We start from the raw sequence: 14,245 nt of genomic DNA on the forward strand, positions 1-14,245 counted from the left end.
CAACTAAAGTTCTCGGTAGATTTAGATAGCACTAGAACATTCATATTGTCACTAATTCTGAGGATTAGAGAAAGATTTGAGAACTTACCCTTGTTGACTATTTTTACAAATTTTGTATGAAGGTATTTTGGGCTACAACAGAGCTGAGGCGTATTATCTCTTGTTTAATAGCAATGTTCATAATTAAAATCAATACTGATTTACGCGTACTTTTATTATCTATCAGATTACTGATGACACGTGATTGTTTTCTATGACAATCAAAAGCTAATTTGTATCATCCACAGCTATGAACTCCTGCATAGTTGATTTCATTTCACGCTAAAGGTTAAGCTTTGAAGTTAAATTAATTCAATAATGAATGTGACAACATGTTAAATATATACATCCAGATAAAAAGAATAATTCAATAACCAACACAGTTGTGGTGACATTGCGGCGCAGAACGTTGGACGTTGATGTCATCTGGAGTTGAGTGAGACATGAATTATTCCTCTTCTGATGGCTGCGTCCATTTGCCATCTGGACCTTTAACGAGGCCCTTGTTCTGTTCCTGCCACCATTTTGGAGGAATTTCATATTTCTCGCGCAATAAATCACAGCTCTTATTAACCAGAGCATGATCTCTTCCACTCCAAGAAAACGGCTGCTTACTTCCAACATACCCGTCCAGTAAATGCAAGTAAAGCTCTAAATTATGAAAGTAGGCAAGATTATGGGTGTGCTGAATGAATGGAGAATTGTTGTGTAAAGGAAGCTCGAAGCCAACATGAAAGTATGTCCACGGAAGCCAATGCAGCAATTTGCTGAGGCATCCCACGTTCTCGTTCATACAAACTCCGGGCACTTTGGGAACCACGTCACGCTTGTTCACAAACCTCAGCACTTTCACTCCAATCTCCTCCACCCGTTTAGCAAACGCAAGATTTCCCACCCGGGGAGAGGCAAAAGCGAAGACGGTGACGGGAATTTGATGAAAATTATGCTTGGTGCAAAGCATTTGTTTGATATCATAAGCGCTCAAGGTTGCAAGAGCAGCTCCTAAGCTGTGTCCCGTAAATGTTATGCTTAAATTGTCCATCTCTTTTTCATAAACTTGAATCAATCGTTCTATCTCTGAGACTACCAAATCTCTGGTGCTGATGTTCACAGTGGCTCCTGCAGCGCCTTGACGGTGACGGACAGTTGAAGTATAGCAGCTCAGGAATCCTCTCTCAATTAGTACTCCATCCGCGAAATGATGCTCTTGGTTTTTGCCTGTCCTCTTGCATCTATAGGATAATCTTGTAGGTACAAGAATATCTCTCAGGTCTTCTATCCATTCTTCAGCAGTCTGAGTTCCTCTCCATGCAATCACTATGTCTCGTCGTCCAAGCCTTCTTATCTCATTTGGATCCGTGCAAACTGCAATAAAACCCAACCAAACACCTTGGTCTTTTGGTTTCTCACCAAAAACTTGATTTAACAGATTAGTATTGGCGTAAACATATTTAGTGACTTGGTAGCCACTTTCAGACATGCCCATCTTATTGAACAGATCTCTTTTACTGTGATAACATGTGCCGTAGTTTTTGGAGTAGCTTTTGCCATCAAATGCGTCGTAACAAAGCTGTGCCAAATTCCCATATCTGAGAGCTTCAGCTTTCAAATTGGGCACCATGGGATCAAGCAAACCATTCCAATTATGGGCACCTTGTATATCTCTCCATACGTCACATAGCTGAGGCTGCGTTGAGTTAGTTTGGGAACTGGGTAATAATACAGCATTATCTTCAAGCTGGGGCAATGGAAATACGGCCATTGATTGACTGATAGAAATTAAGGAATCAATCAAATAATTGTGTCTGATTTCTGGGATGTCAAACAATGATCGGCCAGACAAAGCGTTCGAGGATGAATACAAGGTTTAAGACGAGCACCTTATAAATAGAAAATCACGCACTACAATAGCAGACAATCACGCACTACAATAGCAGACAAAGTAGAATTTCAATCTTCCAACCTGAACTTCTTCTTGTTGACGAGAATTGGGCATATAAGGCTTTGACTTCCCTTGTTCTTCCCGCGTTGTTGTTTTCAAACCTAACGTTCAGACACTAGATTAATACTACAGTATTTATTCAAAGACTATAATCAGAAGGTGTCAAGCTCCCCCACACAGATTGCAATATATTTTTTCAGCCGCCTTCACATCATGTATCTCGTGAATTTCCATCGCCACACTCAGATTGTCTGGCCAGGGGTTCCTAACTTTCAAATTAGCAAAACCCATGACCGCTATTTCTTTGTATCAATGCAAACTGCGCATTTTCTAACATTTTAATATTTAAAAGGAAAGATCATAAATTTGTGTGTTAAGATCTTGTTTAGGTATAAAACTGGTATCAAAAAGTTTGACAGGGATTTCCTAATTTTCTTGAATGTAAAAGTGAACATTTTTCAAAGGGGCATTTGTAACTTGGGTAAGAACAAGCTATAAATAAACCGACAGAAATGTTGTTTATGTCAAGGTGTGGAAAGTAATTAAGGATGGACTCAGATCATGCGTGGTTTTAAGATAGACACATCTCACATGACACATGATATAAAAAAGATCCTTTTCGCTCCATTTTATCTAGGTTGATGTCAAATTTTGTGATTTTATATGTTGAAATCACATATTTTGATTGTGGTGTTTTATGTTTTAAAAAACATGTCTATGTTTGGATATCTGTGTTTACATTTATTGATGAAGTATTTGAGATATTTATAAGAGAACTCCATTAATTCAGTTTTATATCTTCCTACACATCTATTATTCGTTAACCCAACTCTAGATTAGGATTTTCTAAAAAAATGTGAAAAAATATCTAACTAATTCAAGTCAAGTGTTAACCTTGTATCATTTGTCACTTTCTTTATAATTTTTAAAATCTTTGTGAGCTTAAAATCTCATGTCCTTGTGTATATAAACTAGTTTGGAGGGCTAAAATTGCAACAAGTTTTACATAGTGGGTCCAAGAATTTGCTAATTTACACAAAATTGATCGACAATTGTTAGAAAATCAATCAAACATTGTGGCTCACCTTGAATTGCGAATAATATGGCAACTATATTTGATGGGTAGAAGTGTAGATCCCTTAGGGATTTGTATTGACTTTATGGAATCATTGTATTTTTTTTCTAAGTGTATCCTTTTGCTTGTGAAATCCAATAGAGAGGTCTGTTTTAAAATCAATTTGTTGATCGATGGTCATCCCCAAACTTGCCATACTTAATACTTGCAAATGTGGTTGCAACTTTAGGTTTCCATCACCGATCATCTTGATTGCATTTTCAATCAAATAATTCATTTCCGCGGGATAGTAAATTATTCCTATAAAAATTGAAATACATATGAAAACTATTACGCAATGAATGTAAACTATAAAACTTTACCTTATGAAGCAGACATTGCAAATGAAGTTGAAACAATAATACCTATTTAACCATGTATAATTAATGTTGAAGATACAACATAGTTGTTTCCAAGATGAATTAATTTTTTGAAGTGTAATACATTTAGATAGGTTATACATATTTTTTGAATAATACATGTCAATTTTCTTGTTTTGATGTTTTACAACAAGATAATGTCTTATGGAAGTTTACACTCTACATAATTAGAAAGAATGAATGGTGGTGAGTAAAAAGGGATACAAAATATGAGCAATATTCTATACGACTTGTAAAATGCCAATAATCTAAAAATAACATTTATTTTTACAAACATAAATATAAATGTGGATTAGAATGAGTGAATTAAAGATTTTTTAGTTATTACTAAGCTAAAAAATTATAATGAATTTATGTAAAATGGTAATAATTATTGATATAAACATATAGTTCCTATTATTGGTTTAGTTATGATTGATTAAAGCAAGATAGGCCTGGACCTCTTACATAACCACTATAAAGAAGCTACTTGAAGACAGAGGACCAGAGGAGGTCATACGGGCCCCACTAGGTAAGGTTGAAGCCAAATGAAACTTATAAAGTCTTAGAATTAAACCCTGGTGAAGAGGGAGAGTGTTCTTGGAAACCACCGACTGAGATAAGGAGGAGCAAATCCATAATTTTTTTTAAAATTTAGCTCCTATTATTGGTGTAGTAAAAATATTAGTTAGAACTTTTATTATGTGCCAACAATTGTAAGTAATTCAAATGAAATGTGGGACGTAATTTGCAATTAATTAATTATTGCTAGTAGGTATGATCACTTGTAAATACATCTATCACTAATTGTTGGAGAACAGTAATAGAAATTTAAAATAGGAAGCAACTCAAGAAAAGAACAAAAACTTGAAATATAAAAAATAAAGTTATTATATTTTATTAATGTAAGCAGCTAGAGAGGTGGGAATGGCGGGAACAACTGGAGTGACTGGTTTGAATTCGAATGGAGCAGGAGCAGGAGCGGGAAGATTGGGTGATGAAGGTTTCGGAGGCTCCCACGTGATGTAATCCATGGGAGAAACAAAACCTAAAGCTTCTGATGGCAGTCTCAACGGGTTTTGGGATGGGGACACCTTGCCGGTACCAACAAAAGAAAAAACTGACTTTACTGTTTTACCTTGTGGTGGGGAGGGTCCCAGAAAGTTTGTGGAGAATCTTAGGAAACCGGGATCTCTAGACTGCAACAGAAAATGGTCTACTTTATTTGGGTCAAACCTCAAATGCAAGGCTATTGCGCCTCTTCCCCATAAAGTGGACCTGAAGTTTGGCTCTTGTTCAATTTCTATTCCAGATTGTATCGTGGAAAAGAATATGGCTAATCTGACCCCTGTCCTGGTTGGCAAGTTTATTGGCCCTCGACCTAATATTGAAGCTGTTAGGGATTCGGTGTCTCGTAAATGGAAGGGAAAGGGTCAAATTGATGTGGTTTCCATGTCTAATGGTTTTTTCTCCTTCTCCTTTGCCTGTGAGGAGGACCTTCGATCTTTCTTAGCGGGTGGTCCCTGGATGTTAGGCAAATCATCGTTGGCTCTCAAGAAATGGGAACTAGGCTTTAACCCAAAGGAATGGGAATGTAATGAGGCCCCTATTTGGGTGCGGCTACCAAATTTTCCTATGGAGTTCTAGGGTGAAGAAATCTTTGCTGGGATTGTTGGATGCTTTGGTGAGCTCCTTTCAGTTGACCCAGTGACCTCTGCGAAGACGCGTCTAGTGTATGCTAGAATCTGTGTGAATGTTAAACAATCTGCTAATTTGCCAAAGGAGATTGGCCCCTTCTCTAAGCTGGGCAAATGGGTTTAGAAAGTCGAGTATGAATCTATTCCCTTTACTTGTTTCCATTGTAAAAAAGTTGGTCATTGGGCCAGGGAATGCCCTTCTAAGCCTATGCCTAAGAGGAGTTGGAAGAAGAAAAATGAGACAAAGGGGGTGGATTTGGTGGAGTCTCCGTCCTTAGATCCCACTCCATGTATGGATGGAATGAATAATATCCCATGTGTTCAGGTTGGTCCAGATCCAAATCCTTCAAACCTAGATCCCTTGAATGAGGGGGGGGGGATGCAGGGGGAAGTTTGAAGCCCGAGGAGATTTCTAATGGGGATAAGTCTATGACGGAGGTTCATAGGGTTAAGGATCCTTGCATCCACCTTGTTGTTGATGTTGGGAATTTATTGGATTCAAACATTACTGACGATGTGACCCAGGATGATGATAATCCAAATCTGTTTATTGAGGTAAAAACTAAGCACAAAAAAAGGAACTCCCCAAATGGTCATTTATTAACACTGGTTTCTAGTGGTGTTAAGACTAGAAACAAACAAAAGGTGGATTGTGGATCTGATTTGAGGGTAGTGGGGAGGCCTCCCAATGCGATTAGTAGAGACAACAATAGTCAGTATTCCATTGTTTATGGAGTCCAAATAACACTACAAGACATGGGGATTGGTTCCCCCCATCTAGTCAAATGAAAGTCATTTCATGGAATATTAGGGGATTGAATCATTCCCACAAACATGATCTTCTATCCAACCTAGTTAGAGATCACAAGCTAGATATATTCTTGTTCAAGAAACCAAAATGCCTGGTTGTAGAGTGGAAAAGATCAAATTGGTTATTTTTAGAGATTGTGGAACTAGTTGTGCTAATGCTAATGGGGCTTATGGTGGTACTGCCACTTTGTGCAATCCTAGATGGCTTTTGGGTAAGGTTGTCTTTACTTCTCCTAATCACATTGCCACTAGATTTACTAGTCTATCTGATGGATCATCTTGGATCATTTCTAATATCTATGGTCCAAATGGGAAAAACGCTATAAAAATGCTCGGGTCCTGTATTATTAATGCTAGAATGGCTTTCCCAAATGGGAAATGGATTCTATTGGGGGATTTTAATACCCCATTATCTAGTATGGAAAAGGCTGATGGGATGCTTGTTTTGGAAGAAAGTAGGGAGGACTTGGTGGATATGATTAACTCTCTGTGTTTGTTAGACATTAATCTCCTTGGAGCTAAATTCACTTGTTCCAACAGAAGAAGTGGGGGGGGCCTCATCCAAGTCAGACTGGACAGAGGTATTATTTCTCCTGAGTGGATTCATAATGCTTCTTGTAGATTAAATGTGTTGTCCAGAATTGGGTCTAATCATTTCCCGATTTTTCTGATTATATCCCCTTTAACTGGGAGGAAGGCCTTCCCCTTAAGGTTTGAGAAGATGTGGCTTTTAGCTCTGGATATTTATGACAATATTTCTAAATGGTGGAATGTTGACATTCAGGGAACTGCAATGTTTAGAGTGGCTAATAAACTAGCCAATATTATTTCCAATATCCAACTTTGGAATAAAGTTTCCTTCAGCAATATTTTTTAGATAAAAGAAAACCTTAAGAAAGATTTGGATGATGTACAGTCTCAGATTCAAGATGTGGGGTATGATCCTATGGTTATGGATAAAGAAGTTGAGTTACTTACCAAGATTCATGATATCATCTCTAAGGAGGAGGAATTCTGGAATCAAAGGTCCAAAGATTTATGGCTCAAATCTGGTCACAAAAACATGAAGTTTTTTCATATGACTATCCTCAAACATAGGGCCTCAAACAAAATCAATAAAATTTTAGTGGATCATGGCTGGATTGATAAGCATGAGGAGTTAAACTAGGAAGCCATTATATATTTTTCCACTCTTCTTTCGGATGATGGCTGTCAGGATGTTAATGCTCAAGATGAGATCCTGTCGAAGTTTAGATGTACTATTTCCCAAGACATGAATAAGGAGCTAACCATAATCCCATCTCATGATGAGGTTAGAGCTGCAGACTTTTCCTGTGAAGGTAATAAAGTTCTTGGCCCTGACGGTTTCCCTATGTTTTTCAAACTTTTTGGCAGATTATTGGTTCGAATGTTGTGGATGCTGCTAGAGAGTTCTTTGGTTCCTGATCTCTTCTTAAGGAACTAAATGCTACCTTTTTTTGTCCTGATCCCTAAGAAACCTGATGCCTATTCCTTTCAGGACTTTAGACCCATTAGTTTATGTAACTCGATCTATAAAATCTTTACCAAGATCATTGTGTTTAGGCTTAAAAATTTGCTGCATTCTTTGATTTCGAAGCATCAGAATGGTTTCGTACCTGGTAGACAGATTTTGGATTCTATTATTGTTGTCCATGAGAATATCCATTCTTTAAGAAATCGGGCTTCTTGTTGAAGTTGGATCTTCTCAAATCTTATGATCAGGTCAATTGGATTTTTTTGTTTAAAGTGCTTCAATCCTTTGGTTTTGGTAACCATTTCATCTAGCTTGTCAATCAGTGTGTTACCACTCCCAAATTTTAGGTTTTGGTCAATGGTTCGATGTCTGTTTGTTTTTGGCATCATGGGGTATTAGACAAGGGGATCCTCTCTCCCCGTTTCTCTTTATTCTGATGAGTGAAGCTTTTGAAAAAACTATCCAGAGAGATGTTAGGAAGAGCAATTTGAGGGGTTTACAACCTTCTTCCCAAGCTACTATTTGCTCCCACCATCAATTTGTTGATGATACACTACTGATGGGGGAAAGTTTGATTAAAGAAGCAAATACTATTAAAGCTATCCTAGATACTTATGAGAAAGGATCGGGGAAAAAATTCAGTCTGTCTAAAAGCTCCATTTTCTTCATGAATACTTCTGAGAATAGAAAAATGAAGATTGCCAATATTTTGGGCTGCAAAATGGGTGTTCTCCCTTATTCATATTTGGGTCTGCCCTTGTGTGTGGGACCTACCTCGGACTCCTTCTGGTCTAGTCTGATTGATAGATTTCAAATGAAGCTGGCTGGTTGGAAAGGAGCTTTGTTAAGCCAAGCGGGTAAACTTCAATTAATTAAGGCTTTTCTTCAGAACCTTCCCGTGTATGCTATGAGTCTATTTAAAATCCTGGCCAAATTTGCTGATAGAATGAAAGTATACAAAAGAAATTGCTTTGGTGAGGTTCTAAATCCAAGAGTAGGCTTCATTTGTTCACCTGGGATCAGGTTTGTTTGCCTAGAAATAGAGGAGGCCTGGATATCAGACATCTAAGAGACTTTAATAGAGCTTTAATGGCTAAGTAGCTATGGAGATGTTTAAAGGAGAACAATGAATTGATCGATATTTTCAAGGACTAATACCAAATTCATGATTTCCAAAGAATGTTGGAAAATTATTCCCTCCCGACTTCTGTCTCTCATATTTGGAATAATTTCTTCAGATCCTCTTTCATTATTTCTCACGGAAGCCGATGGGTTCTAGAAAATGGTAGAAATATAAGGTTTTGGGATGATTGGTGGACAGGAGAGGGGCCTTTGTCTAATTCAGTGTGGGCTTCATAATTCAAAGAGAAATGCATTAATCTCATTGCAACTTGGGTTGCAGATTATATGAGTAATGGAGTTTGGGTGGACCTTAGAACCTTGGATGCTTCTTTGGCTGCTTTGTACTCTTGGCTGAACCTGATCATCATTCCATCCTCTGGTGGAAGATGTGGCTATATGGAATGGTTCTACCTCGGGGCATTTTTTGGTGACAGATGCTTTCTGAATCATCACCAAGTCTTTTTCTCCTCCCCCCTTTTGGGCTAGAGCTTGGAATAAACTCTCAATTCCTAAAGTTAATATATTCTTCTGGTTATTCATGCAAAATAAGATCTCTACCATTGATAATCTCTATAAACGTGGGATCCCCATTAGTAATAGATGTTTTTTATGTAAAGAAGAAGCAAAAAATGTTGATCATCTGCTCTTACATTGCTCCTATGCTAGGGACATCTAGGCCTTCTTTTTCAACCCGTGGAATATTATTTGGGTCCCCCCCTGATTCTATTCAGAACTTTTGGTTCCAATGGAAGTGCCCTTATGACAACCATGCGATTGGTATTCTATGGAACTTATCCCTACCTCATATTGCTTGGGGTTTGTGGAAGGAAATAAATAATAAGGTTTTCAAAGATATGGAGTCCATTGCTCTTGTGGTGGCTATTAGAATAAGGAATGCTATTAAGGATAATTTTCTTAATTACTATCCTAGTGGGAAAAATGATCCTGGACTCTTGAGTCTAGCCAGGAGTAATGGGATACTATCAAGCGGTGGTAGATATGATGGAATATATCGATCTCTATTTATAAAATTAAACATACCAAAGAGAATGTTTCTTGGAATCCGTCCCTTCTAGGGTGGATCAAAATTAATATCGACGGGGTGGCCAAAGGAAATCCTGGGATGACTGGCTATGGGGGAGTGGCGAGGAACCATTTGGCTTCTCTAGTCTCTACGGTGGTGCTCCCTTTTGGGCACCACAACTAATGATTTTGTGGAGGCCAATGCCTCCTACATAGGACTACGCATGGCGAGCAAGGAGGGGTTCAAACGGGTCTGGCTAGAAAGTGACTCGCTTAACATTGTCAAATGCATTAAGGGATGTACGGTGCCTATGTGGACTATTTCAAACTTAATCAAGGATTGCCTTGAAATGATAGCCGACCTGCAGTATTTCAAGATATCGCACATTTTTCGAGAAGGAAAAAACTTGCAGATCATTTGGCCAACTTGGAGGTGGGTAACGTTGTGGTTAAATGGTGGAGAGGAGAGGAAAATTTCCTGAAAACTCTGTGCGACCTTGCAAGAAATGATGTCAAGATCTTCGGCCTTTCCAATGAAGTTAATAATGAAAGATTATGATGGAATGGGAACCGTTGGGGTGGTAGTTCGAATTATTACCACTTTGAGAAGTTTTAGAACTTTCAGTTTTCCCTATTTCTGGTTTGCTTTCCTCCTAGTTTTTTTGGAGCCTTGTTGTCTAATTTGCTCAAGCTAGAGAATGAGAGGTGAAAAGAATAGATTTGAACCCACAACCTATGATAAGTGGCAGAAGAATAAGGAGGCTCGGGAGGAAATTTCTGATAGTGGGATGGTGCCCTTTTTGGAGAGACTGCATGGTCATTCTGCCATTGTTACAGAAAGCTTTGTTAAAGGTTGGAAGAAGGGTGTGCTGTCTGTCTTTGGTGCGGAGTTTCAAGTCAATGAAAACCTGGCTGCCACTGTTACTGGTCTGGATATGAAAGGCATAAAATTATATAGAGACAAGAAGTTGGGTGAGGAGGCTATTGATCCTTTTATGATAAGGAAAAGGAAAGACAAAGGGTTACGAAAATGGCAGATGGTGGCTATAATAGGAAAGAGATGATCTCCCTCTAGGCTAATATGACATAATTCATCATGAGGTACATCACCTTGGATGGTAGATATGCTAGCATTTTATCACACCATTTTAATATCTTAAATCATTTTAGGCATCGTAGATTTATTTCCATACCTTTTTATTTGGTTTCATCCTTGGAGAATAGTTTAGTTAAACATTTTGAAAACAAGGATAACCCTGTGATTCATGAAGGCCTTATCTTGTTGATTATGGAATACGCCCAAGATCATGAAGTGAAACCCTCCCCCAAGGATAGAACCCACATTTCCTCCTCTAACCCTGATGTGCAGTTGGTCTCTGACACGAAGATGGATGAGGATGATAGTGGTACTGCCATGGATTGGCGTGATATCAAGGATACGAAGGACCCTGAGTATAGACCAAAGAAAGAAGGGGAGCAGAAAGTAAGTTCAAATCTGGTAGCAGGAAAATGCAAGACCTGGAACCACCCACCAAAAAGATAACAATATTAACCAAATATAGTGAATCCAAGGTCCTAGACCACGAGATTAGGTTGGACATCCCTATCAATGTGGATGATGAAAAATAGGGGTTTGTGAATAAGGAAAATAAAAGTGATAAAAAGGAGGAGAGGGTGCTGGGAAATCTGCTTTTGGAGACTACCAGAAGTCGGGAGAACTAATGGAAGTGGGTGGATAAGGATATTGGATCCCTAAAAGATGGGATTAAAGGAATTGTCGAGACTTTCACAAAATTCTGTGGGCCCAGTAAAACTGAGAAGATCATGAGTATGATCCGGAAAATTTATCAGGATGTGGAAACTATGAAGGTTGACCATGAGCGCAAACTTGAGAAGCTAGAAGAGGATGTGAGTGAGATCAAGGAAAACCTAAACAATCTGGTGGAAATCAGTAGTCAGGTGATGAACAATAGTGCTGATGGTTTGAAAAAAATTAATTTCATGATGACTGATTATAGAACCAGGACCATCGCCAGTGACCCTCCCTTGGGGGAAAAGTAGAAAAAAGAATGCCTTAGAGGGTGGATAGAGTGTTGTTGGTGGGAAGACTCTCTCAGGTCCTTGCACTAGAACGAGGAGCCAAAGCCAGGACTCCGGAACCTCCAGATTCATCATGGAGGATTTGGAAAAAATTAATAAGAGGATTATTCAGAAAAAAACTGAATTGATGCACTCTCTTAGTTGATTGCTTTTCCCTATTTTTTGGTTCAGCTATTTTGGTTTTTTGGCTTTCGATCTGTGTGGGGTTTGTCCCCTGTTTGTCTTAGTTTTACTGTCTAATTGGCTGCTGGCCTTGGTCTGTAATACTCTGGGTTTCAGGTCCCTATAAAACCAGTTTATCTTCATCAAAAACAATTGTAGCTACAACTATTCATGCTAAATGGAAACCTTAAAACTATTATAATATTATATACTATATACATAGTTTTGAAGCATAAGTTTGTTACATGTTATTCAAGTAAATCTTAAACACAAGTTCAATGTAAGGAGAACTTCCTTTTCCATACTACTCATCAGCATGATTTTCTCATAGGAAAGTGTAATTTAGAAAACCAAATTTTCATAAGTTGTACGCAGATCATTTAGTGTTTCTTCCATCAATTGAACTTCACAGGCCTACACATTGTGTAATCCAAGCAAGTTTTTTTTTTCTTGTTTTATTAGGTCAAGGCAAATAAGTGAAACATTACTCATAAAATATTGAATTCTTAATTTATTTATTCAATTGATTGATGGGGATGAGTCACTTGATAGTGTAGTGTAGTAGATTGTACACCTTTTTTATCGCTCACATTAGACCCACTTTGGTGGTTATATCTAGTTAATAGCCGATTGTGCTTAGTTTAGGGACCTTTTCCAAAAACTAGGTGGAATCCCCTTCTCACGACCTCTCTTCTAGCCTACATTTTTTTCTAAAAGGGTGTCTAGAGCCCCTTTCCTTTGACTATAGCACCTAATGGACCTGTCCAAGCATTTTGGCCCCAAATTTTGAATTACAACGGTCAACTTCATAAGTAGCGATAAAGAAATCCTTGATATCGTCCTTCCCTAAAAGTAACCAGGACAACTTTATTTTTCTATAAAATGGATAGAGTAATCATGACAAATTTATAGCCATATTAATAAATATGATAGACATAAGCGTAATCTAGAAAAAAATTCATTACTTACAAGAATGCTTAAATGCATATGTAACATAAAATATTTTCTTACAATTAATGATTATCTAAGGCAATTGGAAAAATTTAAGTTGCAATGGTAAAGATGATGTAAATATAGAGAGACATACATGTACCCAACAATTATTTTGGAATTATATGCTGGAATTTTTTGGTTGAGATAAAGTTGATCTCATGGTTAAAGAAAAAGTGCCAAAGATAGTGAAAATAATATCACAATAAAATAGGAGACTTGGTTAAAGGTAGCTTTAAACTATTAAGGTAGGAAACTTCAACATTTTTCATAAATTAAATGAACTCTTCAATCACAATAATTGACATTCAGTTATTGAATAAGCTTGAGAATTAGAATAAATGATGGGTTTATAATTCAAATCATCCATATTATAAAAGAAACTCAAATTTTTATTTTTACTACACACCAAAATAAGATTAAAGTGATAACTTTAAAGTGAAAGGGTGTAAAGTATAGATCATTAAACTTGTATTATGATTGAAAAAATTAATTACAATATTTGTTTGAATTTAGTTAGAATAAATAATGGGTGTGTTATTTAAATCATCCATATTATAGAAACAACTGAAATGTCTCATTCTATTGCACACAACATAGGGTTAAAGCGAGAAATTTAATGTGAAAGGGTTTAAAGTATAGATTGAGAAACTTGTATTATGACTAAAAAAAAGTTATATAAAGTTAACTTATAACATCTCTTCATGAAACATAAGAGAAAACAATGTAAGACTTTGATGAAATAAGTTAAACAACTTCCAACAATTTATTTATGTGAAAGGGGTCATACAAGTTCAGTTCTTGGTAAACCACATAGGGAACTACAATAATACCATACTACGTATGATTCATATGGTTTTGAAATGCACAACGGATAATAGGAGCATTGCCCTCTCAATAATAATCATCACAATACATTTCCCGTAGGAAACTACCAAATCCAAATAATTCCATGCATGTTACATGAAACTTAATTACAATTTATTCCATTTCCCTAAATTCAAACTCTTTGATATCACATGTACAAGATCTTGTTACTTCTACTTGTTCAACAGTCCGACTACAATTAAGCGAAAGAGAATGTGCAAAATTTTGGATGTCTATTTCATTAAACCCACTCCATTTCACAAACACATTTGTGCCAATCGATGGTAATGAAGCATTGACTTCTAAATCACTACTTGAAATCAATTATTTGAATTTGTTGTTGAGGATTTGTAATGACCTAAAAAAACTAATAAAAATGTTAATTATGGAGGAGAAAATTGTTGAGATTTTTTACAATCTTTGATTATTGATAAGGACAAATATTTTTGTGCACTAATTATTCTTTGTCCTAATTATCATAACATTTTTTTGTTTTCTAATATGAATTATAAATAGTAAGTATGA

General features: G+C 36.9%; 1 protein-coding gene across 1 annotated transcript; it reads right to left on the minus strand.

Moving 5' to 3' along the window:
• Nucleotides 1-487: 487 nt before the first annotated feature.
• On the minus strand, nt 488-1,801 carry LOC131861598 (phospholipase A1-Igamma1, chloroplastic-like). Its single transcript, XM_059214948.1, has one exon. It carries the CDS (start codon nt 1,799-1,801, stop codon nt 488-490), a length of 1,314 nt encoding a protein of 437 aa, XP_059070931.1.
• Nucleotides 1,802-14,245: the final 12,444 nt, after the last annotated feature.

The sequence above is a fragment of the Cryptomeria japonica genome, unplaced genomic scaffold, assembly GCF_030272615.1.
Source record: "Cryptomeria japonica unplaced genomic scaffold, Sugi_1.0 HiC_scaffold_28, whole genome shotgun sequence".
Lineage (NCBI taxonomy): Eukaryota > Viridiplantae > Streptophyta > Pinopsida > Cupressales > Cupressaceae > Cryptomeria > Cryptomeria japonica.

What these genes read in the sequence shown, in the direction of transcription:
- LOC131861598 (XM_059214948.1), bottom strand. Translation starts at nt 1,801, where the DNA reads ATGGCCGTATTTCCATTGCCCCAGCTTGAAGATAATGCTGTATTATTA.